General features: G+C 42.8%; 1 protein-coding gene across 3 annotated transcripts in view; it reads left to right on the top strand.

Moving 5' to 3' along the window:
- Window positions 1-21,043, top strand: part of TPH2 (tryptophan hydroxylase 2) — a 107,822-nt gene that overhangs the window by 22,311 nt on the left and 64,468 nt on the right. For 2 of the 3 annotated variants that reach the window (XM_060164568.1, XM_060164567.1), the window contains exon 6: window positions 2,810-2,877. In XM_060164568.1, coding sequence (XP_060020551.1) covers window positions 2,810-2,877 — 68 coding nt within the window. Of the gene's footprint in view, window positions 1-2,809; window positions 2,878-3,680; window positions 3,750-21,043 lie in introns of all 3 variants that reach the window. The other variant, XM_060164566.1, reaches the window with a different exon arrangement.

The raw sequence follows: 21,043 nt of genomic DNA, 5'->3' as shown, positions 1-21,043 counted from the left end.
GTGCTTGGGAATAATTCCAGTCCTAAGGCAGGGATGATTACGTTAGGCTGGCACTCTGTGCTGAGATGGCTCAGAAGGGGCTTGGAATGTGTCAGGCTGCTGAGGCTCCCTAGAAAGGGTTAAATATGTAGGTCCATCCGTCTTAAACTTTAATGGACAAACAGATCACGTGGAGGATCTTTGCAAAATGCAGATGGGTGCACCTGAGATTCTGCATTTCTGGTGAGCTCCCAGTTGAGGCTTACAGTGGAGATCTGCGGACCACACTTTGAGTAGCAAGGATCTACACTGAGAGGGTCTTTCAAAGTGTGATTCAACGTCCCTGCATAAGGTGCTTATTAAAAATGCAATATGTTGAGGCTCATCTGAAGCCTACTGAATGAGAACTTCCAGGGACGGACCCTGGAATCTGCACTTAAACAGATTTGCCGGAGATTCTGATGAACTCTAAAGTTTGAGAACTAATGTCCTAACTCAGTGATTTTCGGCCCTAGCTTTCCATTCAGATAATCTCTGGAGAACTAAAAAATTTCCTGTGCCGGGATCTCACCTCAGAGTGCTTAAATCAGAACCTCTGGGAATGTGTCCAGGTTTGGAGTGTTATTTAAAGCTCCGCAAATGATTCCAGTATTCCCCCAGGTTGACTTTTTGGGATAGCCAACGTACATTCAGCTGAGCACTTTTGGGTGCTAGCTGGGTCTTGATTTAAATCAAGTTCCTCTTGATTTAAATTGAGAGAGGAAGGGTAGTGTGCAGCAGAGACTCTCTGGGTGCTAGTGTTGCCAGATTTAGCAAATAAAAATATACGATGCCTAGTTAAATTTGCATTTCACATAAACAACAAATATTTTTTTGTATAAGTATGCCCCAAATATTGCATGGGTGTTCTCTATTTTTATCTGGTAACCTTATCCCTGGCATCAATTTAGAATGGCTGGCCAAGGAATGCTGTGTCTCTGTAATCGCTAGTGTAGCTAGCATCCCTGTCTTGTTTTGCCAGTCCACAGTTCAATGCTGGAAGCTCTGGTTCACCCATAACACTTGTGTAATCACCGCCACACTAGGCTGATGAGGCATGATGAGTAAATCACTCTCTTTCATGCCTGGAAAAGGTGCAGGTGTTTGCCAAGGAGAGATACTCGAGATTCTCTGGGAAGCCCAGCAGATTACGGTGCTGTTACCATGGTGTCCGGTTGGGCAGGAACCAGGGAACAGATGCTGAGCTTTTCACATAACTCTTTTCCTTTTGTCACGGGCTGCTTTCTTTTTGAGTAATCAAGGTGCTTGGAATTCTTGTTTACCACCACCAGGTTGCTTGGTGTGACTAGTGAGTGTTGAAATTCATACTTTCTAGCGACCATGTCTACCCTCTATGGCATAAGACCTTTTCTTAGCTCACATACCCATTTGTAAAGGTGGTCACACATTTTGTAACTATGGTCACGAATTTTGCATATACACATTTGAAGGCTCCGCAAGCCTGCCTGTGAACTCCTGTTTAAAAACTCCCAATTTGTAGCAAAAGAAAGAAAGTTCTAGCTTTAAGGGCGGGGTGTACTTCACTTCTGCAGGGCCTTTGGGTGACCTCAGGGCACTCGCTGTCTCCCTCTGTTAGTGACCTTTTGTCTTTCCTGAGAGAAAGGCTGTTGGCAATGGACGTTCTTTGTTTCTGTTCAGCATACGGTCCTGTGAAGATTTCTGACTGCAAGGCCAGTTCTCCTTCAGCTGGAAGAGAGAACAGAACGAGTTTCTCTGAGTTGAGGTTCCTCTTGAGTAGCCCCCTTGCGTAAGTGTCTGAGTGGACACTGGGTGAGCAGAGGTAGTCCAGGCCTTTGTGGGCCTGTCCCAGTTCTCCTTCCAGAGCCCACGACCCCTGCAGCCTGTCTCCTTGCCTGGCCTCCCTTCTCAGACTGGTCAGCACGTCCTGGTTTCCCTTTGGGTTTTCAGGGTTGAGCAGGTAAGAAGTTAGATTGAAACAACTCCTGCTGGGCTTCCAGCTGTCTGAACAAACAACCCTGGAAAGAACTGATTGTCTGAAACTAGCTGAAGGAAAAGAAAATGGAAAGTCTGTTGACTAGAGGAGATGATTGAGTAAACCAGGAAGTCCTCTTAGAAGGATTCCACTTGATGGGAGAATGGCAGACAGGATGTTTAATTTCCCAAGTGCATGATGATGGGTAAAATCTTGAACTTGGCTGAAGACTAGTCAGAGCTATAGGAACTCAGGGGAATGGAGCTAGCCTGCTATCGTGCGTGGATCCCTTGTAATCGATTTTGCATTTGTGTGGCTGTACTCATAACATACAGCAAAACCTCTTTATTCATCCTAATTTGGGGTGTTGATGATTATTCTGAATGATAGAATTTTAATACATGTACACTTATTGGTAATTTACACAAAGCAATTAAATTTAGGTTCTTAGTGAAAAATCCATGTTAAAGGGACCTATTTTAATGAACAGATAAGATTAATTTGTAATTAAGATCAATTGCATGTAAATGATACTTGAAAACCAAAGGATATTTTTCACAATATCAGTTTGCTTAACTAAGCCATTCTGCCTGCTTCATGGAAAGGTTAACTTTAGTCTGAATTCCCACACATCCCAAATTAAGACAGCCCAAATTTAATGAGGTTTTACTGTAAGTACAATTCGCTTCTGCCTGTGTCATCAAGGTGGTTATCCAAGGAAAAAAAATTACATTTGAATTGGACACTCAATAAACATCACAGTGATTTTTTTTTAGGTCTTCTGCAGCTAATTTTTTTGGCAGTCTGTTAAATAACTTAATCTCTTTTCTGTTTAAGGGATTTAAAGACAATGTCTATCGACAGAGAAGGAAGTATTTTGTGGATGTAGCCATGGGTTATAAATAGTAAGTACCTGTGTAACTCTTTCCTGTGACTTGTTGCTGGTGAGTTAGGAAAAACACATGCTGTGTTAAACAGACCTGTCTTCTCTTCACTTTAACTTTTGCAGAAAGTAGACATGAACCATTTTAAACACTCACCAGCTCTGTAGGCTTTAAATGCCAACACGGACATTTGACATCCGGGATATAATTGTAAAATAATGAGAGCTGCGGGCCACGTACCAAGTGCTACGTTTTCACCATTGTACTCATAGCTCAGCTAAGGCAAGGAGCCATCTTTGTACACTCTTCAGGGCCTGGAAAGTGTTTTCATTTTACTTTTTTTTTTTTTTTTTTTTTTTTGCGGTACGCGGGCCTCCCACCGTCGCGGCCGCTCCCGCCGCGGAGCACAGGCTCCAGACGCGCAGGCTCAGCGGCCATGGCTCACGGGCCCAGCCTCTCCGCGGCACGTGGGATCTTCCCGGACCGGGGCACGAACCCGCGCCCCCCGCACCGGTAGGCGGACTCCCAACCACTGCGCCACCAGGGAAGCCCTAATTTTACTTGTTTTTTTTTTTTTTTTTTTAACTTTCTTTTTTTTTTTTGCAGTACGCGGGCCTCTCACCGTCGTGGCCCCTCCCGCCGCGGAGCACAGGCTCCGGACGCGCAGGCTCAGCGGCCATGGCTCACAGGCCCAGCCGCTCCGCGGCACGTGGGATCTTCCCGGACCGGGGCACGAACCCGTGTTCCCTGCATCGGCAGGCGGACTCTCAACCACTGTGCCACCAGGGAAGCCCCCTAATTTTAGTTTTGACTTGACTTTTCAGTAACGCCCTTCCATGTCCAGCTTCCCCAGTGAAAGTAGAGGATTCAGCAAGAATGGTGAAAAGACTCATGTAAGCAGCCATAATAGAAATGTCTTTGCTTTACAGGAAAAGGAAAGCTTCCTATAAACTGGAGGGTTTATGGAAGAGTTTCATATCCAGTCCGGGATCAGTGTTGGGATGGAACTGGAGAGCCTCAGGACTGGGCTGAGGACTGTGCATAGTGCATGGTGCTAAGTGGCAGTGACAGGAGGTTTGTGACCGGCAACAATGCAGTGGTCGTGACCGCAGGCCACACGTAGAAAGCTGGAATGGATGTTAGGCCTCTATTTATTCTGCTCACACTAATAAAGCTTACAGACCATTGTAGCACAGTCACTGTCTTTCCTTTGGTGTGTGATCACCTACATGAACCTTCTGATCAGAACAAAACGTAAATCCATACCTGGTAGGGAAGTGTCTTTCTTATTCTAGTTGAGACTAGTGAGAATCTTGACTGTCCTGTAGGGCAAGTTTGTCTTTGGTGAGAATTTAGGACATTACACGTGTTACAGCCGGTACCAGTGTTTGCTTTTTTTTTTTTTTAAAGGAATCTGACATATAGGTGCTTAAAGCAAAGTGAGAGGATTCCCAACCACACCTTTGATTGACAGTCATTTGCTCATTTCTAACCTCCTTTGATGCTTTGTTGCTCTTCTCTTCCTTCTCCCAGACATCATTCTTTCTCCACCATGCTTATTAGCATGAAAACCAAGATTCTTTGGCAGACGCTTTTCCACGTGTGTCTACTCCAGCCCCATCTCCTCTGTTCCAAGCAGGCTCTCGACCCTCTTTAGACAACTGTGACTTTCTGCCCCCTCACAACGTCAGCATGCTCACGGCTTGTCCTGGCCTGAGCCCAACCTCATGCCCCCTTTTTACCCTCAGCACCATCACTCACTAGATCCATCTGCCAGTGTTTCCCAGGCAAATGCCAAGAGAGGACTCTGATTGGCCACATTCACTTTTTCACATCAGGCCCTGATAAATGGAGCTTTAATACTAGTACCCCTTGGATCACAGATCCTCCCTGTGGAATCAGGTCATATCTGCATAGATGAGTGTAGGCAGGACAGGCCTTTGGGGCATGACCTGCCTAGGACTTGGTAAAAGCTCAGTTCTTGGCAGAGACTTTCTCTTTAGATAAAACAGATAGATAAAAATGTATTTTGTACATAGATGCTGTATGTAATGTATCATATATATAAGAACAAAATATGTATGTATGTACATAAAAGATTTTGTTAGCATGGTGACCAAGGGACTACCTCAAATATTAGTTATTTCTTCTTACTAGAGCCAAGAAACTGGACAAGGACAAGCTGGTAATGTGGTGGTACTAATAAAACTGGTATGTATGAGTCAACCAGTTTCAAGGAACATTGATAATGGGGGGTCTTACGGTTTTAAAGAAAACATACTTATGTGGAGAGGAGAGGAAAAGAGCATATAGTTAAAACAATGGAGGGTGAGGCCCTCAAAGTGTTAACAAGAGTTTGCATTTGCCATTATCCCTTAGTTAAAGCGTGAAATTGAGGTGTGGTGTCTATGGAAGACAAAAGTAAGAACTGGAGGTTGGATGTGGTGGAGGTTTTATACAAAGGAGGGCTGCATGCAGGTAGAGCATTCCAGGATCTGGTCCCGGTTTGGAGGGACCTGACTCTTAGTTCAGGAGGCTGAGGTAGGCAGGGCACCACCAATTCATCATTACACAGGGAGAAACCACTCTCACAGCATGCACAAGACTCCCCCAGTCATGACCCCAGAGAGGCCAAATTACACTATTCGGTGGATACAGAGTCAAAGCAAAGGGTGTTTAGCGAAGGGAGTTTGGAATCCAGGGACATTAACCCTCTCCCCTGGACAATGCTGGCTGCGTAGAGTAACAAAGTGATTAAAACCTAGGGTTTTGGAGTCAGGCAATGTGGGGTTCAAGCTGTAGCTCCACTGCTTCTAGCTGGGTGAGCAGCCTCACTCTGCCTCTCAGGTCCTCCCTCTGGGACGTATGTCAGGATCACGGAAGAGAACGCATGTGCTGTGTTGGGCACGGAGATGGCACATGATTTGTGATCATAAGTGCCTGTTACTGCTATTACATCCTCCCTCTCCCTTTCCTCAGGCTGTCTTCAGTTTCCTGTTGATCTCCTGGTTTATTCTTTAGCTATGTTAACGCCATTGTTTACGCTCCACCTTAGCAAATACTATAGCTCAAACGTCCGCAGAAGTAATCCTTGAAAGGAAACTCCTCCAGTTTCTCATTTAAAGGCTGCTCGTATACTGATACTTTTCGTGCCGACCAACCTCGCTCTTTATGGAGAGATTTCATAGAAAGCGATCGTATTCCCATTTGTGTGTGCGGGAAGCTGCCAAGATAGTGAGAACAGATCGCCCGTTGCCTTAGGTGTTTCTTGTACGTGGACAGTGTGAGCAAAGTGCCTGCCAGGAGTGGTTAATCCTGGAAAACACAAACCTAAGACTTGAGGGAAGTAGAGAGAAAAGGATCATTCCTTAGTGCCCCTCATGCCATCATTGCTGTGGCTTCTCTGAGTATGACCTTGAGAATGGATAAGGGCTAGCCATTGTGTGTGTGTGTGTGTGTGTGTGTGCGCGCGTGCGCGTGCACATGCGCGTGCAAGCTCATGCAATAGTGCTGGTGGGGTGGGGCACAGGTGCTCACAAAACCCAAGTGGGTCTGAGCCACGGTCTCCAGTGTGCCGTGCAGTAAGGAAGGTTTCCTTTTGGTTTAACAGAAAATAAAGATGCAATTTCTAATTGCAATACGTATTTTTCTAGTGCTGATGGCTTTCCGAGTGAGCAAAGGAAAAAGACGTCAATACAATAATTACTTAAAATCAGCTCATTTGTGTGGCTTCTGGCAGCGTGCTGCGATCTGATTTTCCAAACCAAAGCTTGGAACCACGCTGGCTTGAAGAGAAGATTATCTGAAATTGGGGTGGTCCTGAAAAATCCAGCATGCGCCGTCTCTGCAAATATAGTTTGGTAATACTAAAATTAGGGACTGTTTGGACATGGGGAGAATAACTCAATTCCCTGTTGGTAATTCGCTCGGGTTTATGGGCACTGAGAAGAAGTCCAATATATGGTGGTGTATTTGGTGGTGGTGTTGTAGCAATTGGCAGGATGGAGTCTGAGGTGTCAAAAGATCAAGAGAAGGAAAAGAAGAGAAATACAGAATAATGTATATTGAAACCACGGCCAAGAAGCCCTCTGGGGAATTCATGTTGAGTACTGTATTTTCTATGATAGTCTTGAGAGGATAAAGCAGGGGGAAAGAATCAACACAAGCAGAGAAAAATGAAAACAAATTCCACTCCATGATGGGACAACAGCAGGCTCAAAGTCTGTGTTACCATGAAACCTAAAGGGGAGAGGGAGTGGGGACGTTCAGCCTGCTGGGAACTGTTGATAGGTGCCACTCAGGGGAGTTTCTGATTGACAGCGTTGCCAAGAAACAGGATTGATTACCCAGAGGCCTGCAGACAGACCTGAGCTGCGGGGCCACGAGGGTCTGGAAGGCCTAACTGCCTGACCAGTAACAGCAGAGGAAACATTCATTAACGTAAATATCATTCTCCATAGCAGACCTGAGAAGGAAGGCTGTGGATGGGGAGGGCACTGTTTCTAAAATAATCGGTGAGACAACAGGCAGATCACACCCCGTCCTCCTCCACCCAAATAAAAGAAATCCTAGTATAAACAGAAAAAGAAGCCCCTGGTGATTAGACAGTGTGAAGAGCCTATAGATGTGCAGTTCAGATGAAATGGAAGTGCTTGGGGGAGGGGGACTGTGATAGTGTAGCTGTTAGGTTTGTCTGAAACCCTCCAGTTCTCTGCCATTGGCACCTTCATATTTTAAGCCTGGCATTAGCTTTGCTACATTTCTGTAGGTTTCACCATTGCTGTATTGTTGGGGAAGAAAACTCAGTAATATATATTTTTTCAACTGACTAGATATAAACACCTTTTTCTTTGGGAGCTACTGTAATGATTATTCCTCAACAATGGGCATGCATATTTAATTTAATTATATCTTTGGTGGGAGTAGCCGTAGTTATTTCAATCCATCTTACTGTCTTGGAAAGAGGCCCCGAGCTCTGACTTTAATTTTGCCGCTCTTGTTTGCTTAAATTGAATACTACTGTGATTATGTTTTGTTATGAATGTGTTTTCTTCTGGTTGAAATCGAGGTGGTATATGAATCTCATGTTCTTTTCATGGGGTTGCTTCCTCTTTGATTTATTATTTTGTTAGCCCATGGAATCTGAAATGTAAACAGGTAAATGCAAATATCAATGAGTAAGGTAAACAAGGGAGTTCCAACATATCAGAATTTGCTTAAAGTTGAAAAATTCCCTAATTTGCCAAGAAAACTCATTTGGTTTCAGATTAAGGGATCCCAGTGATTCCTTAACATCGCTCAGCCTCAGTAAAATAGAGACAATAGTATCTCCTCTGTAAAATGGAGATAATAGTATCTCTTCTGCCTCTCTCCCGGGAGTGTTTTAAGGGTAAAATGAAATCAATGGAACATTGCTCTATGGTGTACTTTATTATTACCTTTATCAAAACAATAGTGAAGGAATCTAGACCAAAAGCTTGGGGTTTACTCAGACCCCTGATCCACTTGTAGGGCTTTTGTTGCTTTCTCCAGTTTCTCTTTTGATCTGAGAGACAGTGTGTGGAGTGGTTAAGAGTGCAGAAATTGGAGCTGGACTGCCTGGGGTGCATTCCAGCTTCACCACTTACCAGCTGAATGACGCCTGCAAATTATTTGTCTTCTGTGCCTCAGTTTCCTTATCTGTAAAGTGGGGATAACTCTACCACTGCTCTGTAGGATTGTTGTAAGGATTAAATGAGCTAATATATCAACAACACTTTGAACACTGCTCAGGAACTGATGTATAAGTATTTGCTACTACTGTTACAATATTTTTCTCACTTCAAACCATGTCTCCTTTTTGTCTATCCTCATGCACCAGATCTTTTTATTACCCTTTGGTGAATACTCTTCTTCACTCCCCTTGGCCAAGGCTTTCTTTAAGCCCTGACTTCCATCTGATTTTTGTACTGTATCATTCATTGCTGTGTAACAAATGACCCCCAAATTGGGCAGCTTAAAACAACAAAGTTATTATCTCACAAAGTTTCTGAGGGTCAGGAATTAAAGAGCAGCTTGGCTGGGTGGTTCTGCATCAGGGTTTCTCATGAGGCTAGAGTCAAAGTGTTGACCAGGGAAGCAGTCATCTGAAGGCTGGACGGGGGCTGGAAGATCTGCTCCCAGTATGGTTATTCACATGGCTGTTGGCAGGAGGTCATAGTTTCTTGCCTGAGTGTCCTTAAGATATGGCAGCTGGCTTCCTCCAAATCAAGTGGTCCAAAAGAGAACAGGGCAGAATCTACCATGCTTTTTATAACCTAGCCTCAGAAGTGACTTACCATCACTCCTGATATACTCTGTTGGTTTCATAGCCCAACTCTGATACACTGCAGGAGGGGACTATGCACAGGCATTGATACCAGGAGGTAGGGTTCATTGGGGACTGTCTTGGAGGCTGGCTACCAAATACATTTAAATTGTGTTTAATTTTATTTCTTTAAGACCCTCCCTAACTGCTCTACCACAGTGGGTACTAATGCATTTTCTGCAGAACTAATTCTCATGAAAGCAGAGGTAGCATGGTGTAGTGGAACATGTGGCAGAATGTATAGGCTTTGGAGCTAAACAGAACTGGGTTTGAATTCCTGCTCCATCACTTACAAGCTCTGTGGCTGTGAGCACTGACCTAGTCTCTGGGTCTCAGTGCCCTCATCTTAAAATAGGCACAATATCTACCTTGTATGGTTGGCAGGATTATCAATGATTACAGGGCTGATTGGTACAAACTGGTGTTGAATCTGTGATAGATATGATTATTATTATCAAGTGTTAAGTAGCTGATGGTTCCTCGATCCCATGTAATCGTCTGTTAAGCTCACCTAAAATGAACAAAGTATCTTAAGGAGTGAACGAGTTAGGGAATTTCAGGCTCCATGATGGACTGGGTTAAAGGAGCTTTTAAAAAAATATGTGTGGGGTGTGTGTGTGTGTGTGTGTGTGTGTGTGTGTGTGTGTGTGTGTACGTGTGTACACTACAGTTTCAGGTAACTCATGCACACAGCTTGCTTCTTCAGTCTGAAAAATTGACTCTCTCGAATGCCTTCGCAGGCCAGTGAGTCTCAGCTAAGGTTAAAGGGAGCAGATGGTGGCTGGGCTGTGTTGGACTCATTTCTGAATGGCTGATGGTGGTAGAAATGTTCACCAAAGCTGGACTTCTCAGCCGTCAGGCTCAGGCAGTTTTAGCTTCCTTTTGTTAAATTCCTGCCACGTGCTGGACATTGTGTTAAACACGTTGCTTATGGTCTCTCATTAGCCTCACAATAAGCCTTTGAGATAGGTGCCATTACTGCTCTCATTTTGAAGATAAGGAAACTGAGGTTCAGAGACATTAAGAAACTTACTAAAGGTGACACAGCAGATTGTGTCACCTGCATAAACACCAGTTGTTGATGCTTTAATTTCTCTGAAATTGAGTAGTAAATTGAAGAGTAGAATGAAAGTAAATATTTTGTAGTTCTAGTTTTATTTCCCAGTGACCAGAATAGTTTCTGAATAAGATCACTTTCACGGGTACCTCTCTTATAGAATCTAAATGTCTTTCTTTGCTCAAGAAGGCACATCTTTTCTTTCCTTCTTCTCCTTTTTGGTCTGGAAGTGGCCATAGCACTTCCCTTTGACATAGGTGGCATCATACACAGGTTGACTATAACAGTGACAGAACGAAGGGACTTGGCATTTTAAAAAGTCATTCTTCTCTTTACAGAATTCAGCATATTTGAAATGCACATTTCTTGTGTGTACTTAATACACTTCAGACTCTATGGAGCCTGTCTGACTTCAAGGCTGCGCTGTCTCTCTGAGGCGCCCAGGACAGGCGCCCAGGACATCTGCCTGGCCCTGACGTGTTAGAGCCACGTGCTCGCCCTGCACAGCGACTTTGCTCTGCTCTCTCAGGCCCTGTGCTCATCTCCTCCCACCCGAAGCCTGACCCTCGTGGGATATATATCAGCTGGAAATAAACACAGCTGGGCTGAGGCTTGAAAAACAATTGCCAGGGCTTTGTCCCTCTCTGGCTTTTTCTAGTTGCTAGCCTATTTATTTCTTGATTTTTTGATTTACAAAATTGCACCCTTTGTGATTCATTTGCTTGGAGTGTAAGTACACAGCTAAACAGAGACTCTAAAACAAAATAGCCCTAAATGGGGACTAGCATATTTGAAAAGTGCAGTCACCCAGCCCAGCAGGCTCATTCAATTTGGGCGAGCTTGTGAATTTTCTACTCAGCCCCATCGGGGAGAGAGAGAGAAAATTCTCTCATTCAACATGGAATAGTGATGATTCTAACCTCCTCTCCCCATCAAAGCAGAGAGGGGCATTTTCTTACCACCTTCTTTCCTCCCACCCACAGCCCCAAATACCACGTGTTGTCAAGTGAAACCCTCTGGGGCTAAGATTCAGTAATATGCGGTGCATTCTAAGATGTTGAATAGATACATAATTGTGGAATGGATTTGCCTTGGAATAAACATATTGGGCTTCCAGGCCAACATCTCACTTCTCAGGAGGTCTCCTCAGTTTTCCCTTCACTAGGTGGCTCAGCAGGAGTCAGCCATAGGTTTGTACAGAAAAGGAAGGAAATGGATGATAGAGACAAAGGCTCCAGACAGATACGGGGTAGAGCTGTTTGCTGCCCCTCCTCTTACCTCCGGATGCCCAATGCTGTGCATACTGGGGTTTCCCTGCTTATAGGTAGCTGTGATGATTTAGTTTACATGTGAGCTGGAGGATTACTGATGCTGAGTTTTTCCTAGGAGGCATTTGCAATTATTGCAAATTGCAGAAAAATAACTGGGGTGGCTCCACCTCTCCACCTTTCTAGAAATTTCAGTTGACCGTAGCATTTCTCATTTCATGCAAGAAGAGGCATGATTTATGGATCCTGCTTGGTTTTAGAACGTAGCTTAAAGGAATACATTACTAACAGGGCTCGTGAGTGCCACATTACCGATTTTTAGACAGACAGATCTTAATTGGAAGCATAAATAGAAGGTAGAGGAAGAATGAAAGGGAAAAGTTATGCTTCCTTAGTGGGAAAAGAACTTAACGGAGGTTGCAAGTTTTATCCTTAATAACATTTTCCTTATCAGTTTCATTGGCAGATGGTCACCTTGATGAATTGTAGGCTTTATCGTGATGGGGGACCAAGTTTTAATTTTTTCTCTTCTCTGCCCGTTTGAGAAGAGGCACCCGAGAAGGCAAATCTGTTTTCTCCCCGACTGAGCTAATTTTATCCCGTTCCATTATCCTCCATTGATTTGCTTTCCCAGCTTTTGAACGAAGCTGAGATGTATGCGGCTGTTGAGGTACTTTGTGAGTCCTGCATAAGCACCAGTTGTTGATGCTTTAATTTCTTTGAAATGGAGCGATAAATTGCAAAGCAGAACAAACCCAAATATTCGTGGTGCTAGGGTCATTTCCCAGATGACTTGAATAGTTTCTGAGGAAGGTCACATGAGGGATTTCAGGAGTCCCTCTCTTGCAGAATCTAAATATTTTTTCTGCCCAAGAGGCAACACTTTTTTCTTTTGGTTTTCTTAAAAGAAAATCTGCATAGCTACTTCCATTTGACATAAGTGGTATTATGCACAAGTTGAAAACAAGAGCAACAGAATTAAATGACATGGGTTTCTAGAAAGTTATTCTCTGTATAGAATTCTCTGCATATTTGAAATGCACAGTGCTTGTAAGTATTTAAAAGATGTCAGGCTTTATGGGAGAATCATTTTCATGCCAAATGTTTCTCTCTACCTAGAGTTTAACTCAATGGCTGAAAAGGAAGGGAGCCTGAGAGTCGCGAAGAAAGACAAAAGGGAAAATTGATTTGGAAAAGGTTTCTCCGTTCCATTTTCGGGGCTTGGTGGGTTTTTTAGATGTGCGTCAGTGCCTCAGTAGGATGTTGTCTGATTATAGCACGGCTCCCACAGCTGTGGAAAACATTAACACAATGTGGCTTACTGACAAGGACAGAAGTTGCACCAAATTCTAATGTCTTTCACGGAGAATGAGGTATGAGTATTTTTACTTTGAAATGATTTCCACAAACATGAAGGATTAAAATTACTTTCACAAGTAATGTCTCAGAGGTGAATGGATTTATACGGAAGAATGTGGTTTTTTATCTCCAGACCTATTCCCGACCCTGCAGGGAAGTGATGACATTTTTTTTTTTCGTTTCTATATACCTGGAGGAAGTGAACCAACTATATCGAGTACCTGTTAGGTACTAGGCATTGGCCCTGGCACTTGGCTGATGATGTCTCATCTGATACTCTGTGTTGTGTGGTTGTCTTACTTCCCTCAGTTTCAAATGAGGAAACAGAGGCCAAACTCAATGCTAGGTACTCAAGACCTTGCTCTGAGGTGTGTTGGTTTAGAGTGGGGTCTCTAGAGCTAGGCTTCCTGAATCCAAGTACCTGCTATGCCACTTACTAGCTGTTTCATCTTGGATAGATGACTATGTCTATAAGCCTCAGTCGCAACCATAAACAGTCATTTAATTGCTGTATAAGGTGAGCACTATATGACAAAATCCATGTCATGTGCTATTATATTATTGTTATTGCTACAGTTAGATGGATGGATGGATGGATGCTATTATTAGGCCTGTGAACTGTAGGAAAACTGCATTCCCTCATCTGCTACCGAAAGAGGGAGGTCAGGGCCCAGTGGTCAGCAACATTTGGTCCCTGTTGATCAAGATGCAAGATACATGGGATTGAACTTGGAGTTCTTGGAGACCCTAGCCTGTGTCTCTTCATCCTAGTGGCCTGAGATTGTTGGCTGCTCTTAACGCTTAGTTCTTTTCTGGATTGCATTCCCCGAGTTCCCCTTGTATATGTTGAGCATGCACGTGTTGGTGAATGTTAGACCCACTGTTGCTGCTGTTCATATTTAATTTCATGGTAGTTTTGGCAGAAGAAAATCACTCCTCTAGAATGTGACAAGGGCTTTCTGCAAGGTGAGAAGATGGTGAGAAGCCCTATCCTGGGGTGCACAGGACAAATAAAAACAAATAATTTCCAGGAGTTAAATCTTCCCTCTCCCTGAGGCTCCCTAGGTGCAGTAGTTTATTTTCATTTTGTCTCTTGTAAAGGCAGCACCAATATTAACAATGTGACCAAAACAAACTAACGTTTCTGTTTGCTACCATCTGAAAGTTCCTTAGGGCCCATAGACTCATTTACGAAAATTCAGGTGCGCAAAACTCATTTGCAAAAGCAAATAAAATATGTGATCATAAATGCTCTTTACCTGACTAGCCTAGGGGACTTGCTGAAAATGAGTTTGTGCCTTTACGTTTTCTTTCTGGTGTAATTTAGCTGTCCCAGTCTGCCCAATCTCCTCATCAAATGAACCCCTTATCAAGCCACTTAATGTCAGATAACTTGAATGGTTTCAAATCTTGGTATAGCTCAAGATTTGGTTTGTGAGTTTCCTTTTTGAAAAATAGCATTTAATCATCGTGCCTGTGGCTTTGAGAGTTCATTCATTAAGATATCTAGCCAAGGAAACATCTCTGTGTTTATTTATGTCCCTTTGGGTTTGCATAGACTGCTTTCTTTCCAGGTGAAAATTTTGGCTATAAGTGTGATGGGTGACAATACCTAGAAAACCTGAATGAGAAAATTAGAAAAGAGAAACCCCTACCTGTAAAGTAAGCAGGACATAAGGTTAATCGGAAGTTACCAGAAAACTTCTTAAAATCTTAGTCTTTTAAGAGTTGCTTTTTCCATAGCAATTAAAATACATGAGGTAGGGATGAGGTAAGACAAATGCCTATCTGCCAGACTTCCTGATAAACAATTATACTTTTTTCTCAAACTTTAAGTGCGTGGCTTGTTTTGGTCTGATCGGTTGATTTACATATTCAATGAATATTATTTATTGAACACCTATCTGTTCTAGGCTTAATTCTGCGGGGCAGGGATATGAAAATGAACAAAGCAAACAAAAATCCCTGTCTTCAAGGAGTGTACATGGTAATGGGGGGATAGATTTAGCAGAATAGTAATTTTGGACATTTTACTTGTTCTTTTCCCCTGAGTATTACTGATAGTATTTTATCATAAAGTTATTGAGTGTCCTCTATGGTCTGAATTCTGAAGTGTAATTTTATCATATTCGAGAGCCTTAGACTTTTCTCACTGACTCTTAAAAATCAGTAGATAAAAGTGGCATTTGCTTTCTGGTTAAACTTTAATGGAATTCATCCACTCTACTGGGGATTTTTTTTTCTGGCTTGTAGCAACAATTTTTTCCAGTCTCAAAGGCGTAAGCCATCGTCTTGTGGAACACTTATTGACTATATGGCTCTACTCTGGCGACACCTGGCTGCAGATGATACTATTTATGAAGCGGGTACCAGCCAGCATAGTACTAGGTGACATTACGTCACTGGCTATGGGTAAGAGTCAGTACTCAGTACTGATTGAAATTTCTACACATTGGTGTGTCACCTCCGTTGTTAGAAGTATAACAAATGCTGGGTAATAATTAAGTTTTGTGAATGATGAATGTTTCCTTTTTAAAATTACATTAGATCAAAATCAAGATTATTTTTATTTTTATTTTTTTATTTATTTATTTTTTTAACATCTTTATTGGAGTATAATTGCTTTACAATGGTATGTTAGCTTCAGCTTCACAACAAAATGAATCAGTTATATACATACATATATTCCCATATCTCTTCCCGCTTGCGTCTCCCTCCCTCCCACCCTCCCTATCCCACCCCTCCAGGCGGTCACAAAGCACCGAGCTGATCTCCCTGTGCTATGCGGCTGCTTCCCACTAGCTATTTACCTTACGTTTGGTAGTGTATATATGTCCATGCCTCTTTATCGCTTTGTCACCGTTTACCCTTCCCCCTCCCCATAACCTCAAGTCCATTCTCTAGTAAGTCTGTGTCTTTATTCCTGTTTCACCCCTAGGTTTTTCATGACATTTTTTTTTTTTAAATTCCATATATATGTGTTAGCATACGGTATTTGTCTCTCTCTTTCTGACTTACTTCACTCTGTATGACAGACTCTAGGTCTATCCACCTCATTACAAATAGCTCAATTTCGTCTCTTTTTATGGCTGAGTAATATTCCATTGTATATATGTGCCACATCTTCTTTATCCATTCATCTGATGATGGGCACTTAGGTTGTTTCCATCTCCGGGCTATTGTAAATAGAGCTGCAATGAACATTTTGGTACATGACTCTTTTTGAATTATGGTTTTCTCAGGGTATATGCCCAGTAGTGGGATTGCTGGGTCATATGGTAGTTCTATTTGTAGCTTTTTAAGGAACCTCCATACTGTTCTCCACAGTGGCTGTATCAATTTACATTCCCACCAACAGTGCAAGAGGGTTCCCTTTTCTCCACACCCTCTCCAGCATTTATTGTTTCTAGATTTTTTGATGATGGCCATTCTGACTGGTGTGAGATGATATCTCATTGTAGTTTTGATTTGCATTTCTCTCATGATTAGTGATGTTGAGCATTCTTTCATGTGTTTGTTGGCACTCTGTATATCTTCTTTGGAGAAATGTCTATTTAGGTCTTCTGCCCATTTTTGGATTGGGTTGTTTGTTTTTTTGTTATTAAGCTGCATGAGCTGCTTATAAATTTTGGAGATCAATCCTTTGTCAGTTGCTTCATTTGCAAATATTTTCTCCCATTCTGAGGGTTGTCTTTTGGTCTTCTTTATGGTTTCCTTTGCTGCGCAAAAGCTTTTAAGTTTCATTAGGTCCCATTTGTTTACTCTTGTTTTTATTTCCATTTCTCTAGGAGGTGGGTCAAAAAGGACCTTGCTGTGATTTATGTCATAGAGTGTTCTGCCTATGTTTTCCTCTAAGAGTTTGATAGTTTCTGGCCTTACATTTAGGTCTTTAATCCATTTTGAGCTTATTTTTGTGTATGGTGTTAGGGAGTGATCTAATTTCATACCTTTACATGTAGCTGTCCAGTTTTCCCAGCACCACTTATTGAATAGGCTGTCCTTTCTCCACTGTACATTTCTGCCTCCTTTGTCAAAGATAAGGTGACCATATGTGCGTGGGTTTATCTCTGGGCTTTCTATCCTGTTCCATTGATCTATCTTTCTGTTTTTGTGCCAGTACCATACCGTCTTGATAACTGTAGCTTTGTAGTATAGTCTGAAGTCTGGGAGCCTGATTCCTCCAGTTCCTTCTTTCGTTCTCAAAATTGCTTTGGCTATTCGGGGTCTTTTGTGTTTCCATACAAATTGCAAAATTTTTTGTTCTAGTTCTGTGAAAAATGCCAGTGGTAGTTTGATAGGGATTGCATTGAATCTATAGATTGCTTTCGGTAGTAGAGTCATTTTCACAATGTTGATTCTTCCAATCCAAGAACATGGTATATCTCTCCATCTATTTGTATCGTCTTTAATTTCTTTCATCAGTGTCTTATAATTTTCTGCATACAGATCTTTTGTCTCCTTAGGTAGGTTTATTCCTAGATATTTTATTCTTTTTGTTGCCATGGTAAATGGGAGTGTTTTCTTGATTTCACTTTCAGATTTTTCATCATTAGTATATAGGAATGCCAGAGATTTCTGTGCATTAATTTTGTATCCTGCCACTTTACCAAATTCATTGATTAGCTCTAGTAGTTTTCTGGTAGCATCTTTAGGGTTCTCTATGTATAGGATCATGTCATCTGCAAACAGTGACAGCTTTACTTCTTCTTTTCCGATTTGGATTCCTTTTATTTCCTTTTCTTCTCTGATTGCTGTGGCTAAAACTTCCAAAACTATGTTGAATAAGAGTGGTGAGAGTGGGCAACCTTGTCTTGTTCCTGATCTTAGTGGAAATGCTTTCAGTTTTTCACCATTGAGGATGATGTTTGCTGTGGGCTTGTCATATATGGCCTTTATTATGTTGAGGAAAGTTCCCTCTATGCCTACTTTCTGGAGGGTTTTTATCATAAATGGGTGTTGAATTTTGTCAAAAGCTTTCTCTGCATCTATTGAGATGATCATATGGTTTTTCTCCTTCAGTTTGTTAATATGGTTTATCACATTGATAGATTTGCGTATATTGAAGAATCCTTGCATTCCTGGAATAAACCCCACTTGATCATGGTGTATGATCCTTTTAATGTGCTGTTGGATTCTGTTTGCTAGTATTTTGTTGAGGATTTTTGCATCTATGTTCATCAGTGATATTGGCCTGTAGTTTTCTTTCTTTGTGACATCCTTGTCTGGTTTTGGTAAGATTATTTTTAGAAAAGCGTTGGAATCATGTCAGTCTCACTTTTCTGTATTCTTATGTGCTTTCTAGAATGAGGAGAGGGTGAATTATAGATAGCTCCCTGGAAATGATGCAGAATTCAGGGTATGCCCATTGAGGAGTGCAGCACACACGTCTCATAATTCGAGGAAGAACAGAGACCTCCTGCCTTCATGTTCCAATAATCGTTCTCCAAAGGCTTTGTCCAAACCCTTAGAGGAGCCGCTAATTGCTAATGAGTTGCGAAGATGGTGGATTTTTACATATTTCCTGTTCTCATTTCCCTTCGGCACCCCCAGGTAGAAGTGTCAATCACAAGAGAAATGCCTAAAGTGGGGAAGGAGAGAAAAGCTGAGGCGGAGATGAAAGGGACGGTTTATTACAGGCAGATAAACAGGTCTTGAATAAGTGAGGCATCTCCAGCCCGGAGGAACATGTAATGAAATAAAATAGAAAATGAGTTCATTCCTAACTGTTTCTACGAGATTCACTGGTCCCCGCTCAACCAATTCTCAGTTTCCCTTCTGCTCTGTTTAGTCCTTGCCACTGAGGAAATCCAACTGTTTCCAAAGAACACAGTCTGCACTGTGATTCAGTCAGTCTTGCCATCTTGATGTAAATACTATCAACTTCAGCCTGTCTCGTCTTCCTCCACTGAATAGGGGAATTGCTTCCCCGCACTGGAGTTCCTTTAAAGATAACACAAGCAGAGAAACTGCATCTCACATTAGGAATTCTAGCAGCAAGGACTCCAGGAGGTAGCCAGGCTGTACCACCATAATCAAAGGTTTTCCAGTTCCCCAAATTAAAAAAAAATATGTATAAGAAAAGGACCTTGCTGTTGGACCTGCTGGAGGAGAAGATCAAACAAATAATTAAAACAAAAGCATTATTGCTTATTCATCTGGCTGGAGAGAGAACTCCCATAATTTCAGCCCCAGTGGGGTTTATGTCCCTGGATTTCAGTGTAAAAATGTGTTTGTTACACAGCATTGTTCTAACAAGCTCAGGACTTAACATAGAGTAACTCTATCGGTACCTGCCCCCAGTTAGGTTTGTCTATGCACTTTCTACTTTCTCCTCTCTGCAGGGAATGCGCAGCTTTTTCAGAATCATCGCCCTGCCTCTAGGAAGAGTGGGATTTAACCTTACAGGCAGAAAGATGCCTCCCACAGTCTTCAGTATTTCCAGAGAAAGTTCTTAGTCATCTCTTAGTCACATGTTGCACCGGGAAGCTTTTCCTATTGTCGAGCTAAATCCTGACAGTGAAGGTTTCAGCCCTTTTCCTTGTACTGTCTTCACTGAGCAATGGTTCCCTGTCGTGTTTGTAAAGTCTTAGTTTGCCATTCTTTGGCAAGAGGGCAGAATCTGCGCTGCGTGGAAACTGCTGAAAGTCACATCTGTTTTTCTCCAGTAAATTAGGAATCTGTGAATAATAATTTTGGTGGGTGTTAAGAATTCTGGAAGCCCAACTAATTCCATGTAAGTGGAGGAGATTCCCTAGAGATCTAATGATAATATTCACTTGTAATTAGTTTGTTGAGGAGTCTCATCTTGTTGGGGTTTATACCAACGTAAAATGGTTTTATTTTCCCTACTCACTGCTTTCCACTGTATTGTGTTGAATCCTACTTTCCTGCTGGGAAGCAAGTTCCTTAGCAACAACTAATTTCCTTTCATTTTCAATTATTAGTAGAGTCTCATTGGGGTATTTAAGACCTAGTCCCATTCATTTAAAAAAAGATTAATCCTAAATTTGATTCAAAGTGTATTCTCTTCCTCCTCAGTTCTTTGGAGTGTGTGTGTGTGTGTGTGTGTGTGTGTGTGTGTGTGTGTATGGTTCTGAGATACCTTTCCTTCTCTCTTCTAGGACCTAGTTCCTCTGGAGTTGGGAGCTGAGAGGAGGCTGAGGGCTTTTGGCAGGATCGTGAGAATGTCGGGGTGGGCAGGCCTCTGGCCACTCTCACCCTGGTTTGGACAGGTTCTTTCTGATGCGGTGGTCTCTGTTGAAATGGTCTCTGCATAGTGTTGTGTGTAGTCTTCTTGGGGTAAGACCATTTCCTCCACTTCCACCCCTGCAGATAAGCTTCCTGTCCTCCCTTGGCCTTTCAGTGCTCACAACATCATCCTTTTCTCCAGGTTGGCCACATCGTAACTTGGGTACCCCTCATGCACCTGGCCTTTAGTACTTCCTCGCCAGGGATGAGGGGAGCCCCTGAGCATTCTTCTGTCTCCTGAGAACTGAGCAGACCTGGATGGGGTGGGGCCTCCCCATCTTCCTACCAGGCACACCACATTGGGTCCCATGGGAATTTCTAGATTTCACTGGGCATCAGGCTGCATGTTCACACAAACCTCAAGTTTCAGAGGACACCTGTCAAGGGTCCCCTCATCTCCCCCATAGCACGCCGTACTCCTGGGCTTCCAGACGCTCTCCCAGGGCCTGTCTCTGTTGCTCCAGTCTGGTGACAGCACCAGGGGGAGCAGGGCGTCCTGCTGCTACGCAAGCGTCCAGATGGGAAAGGAGAGGCCAGACCCTGCTTCTTGAGGGCGCCTGCAGTCCTTACAAGTGATTCTTGTGGCACAGCCTTCCCCCCTCCAAGGAGAAGGAACGGGGCCTTTGCTTCTCACCCCAGCCTTCCCCACAATCCTGCATGTCTGATTCCCTGTTGGACTGGTCGGTGAAGTTTGGGGATGGGGTGGGAAGGGTAGTACAAGGGGGGTTTGTTGGTGGTAGAGCCATTTCTGCCGTTTCTTCACAAGCCCTGCAGGGAGATGGTTGGCTCCAACTGCTGAGAGCTTTCTCTAGAATGTGGAGTACTTAAGTGACTTTAGTTGTAGGCCAGAGCAGTTTTAGGACACTGGGATATGATGCTTATTACATACATGTTATGGCATGTACTCAG

Source organism: Lagenorhynchus albirostris, chromosome 11, assembly GCF_949774975.1.
Source record: "Lagenorhynchus albirostris chromosome 11, mLagAlb1.1, whole genome shotgun sequence".
Taxonomy (NCBI): Eukaryota; Metazoa; Chordata; class Mammalia; order Artiodactyla; family Delphinidae; genus Lagenorhynchus; species Lagenorhynchus albirostris.
Note: the sequence above shows the minus strand (reverse complement) of the source record. Positions and strands in the feature narration are given on the sequence as shown.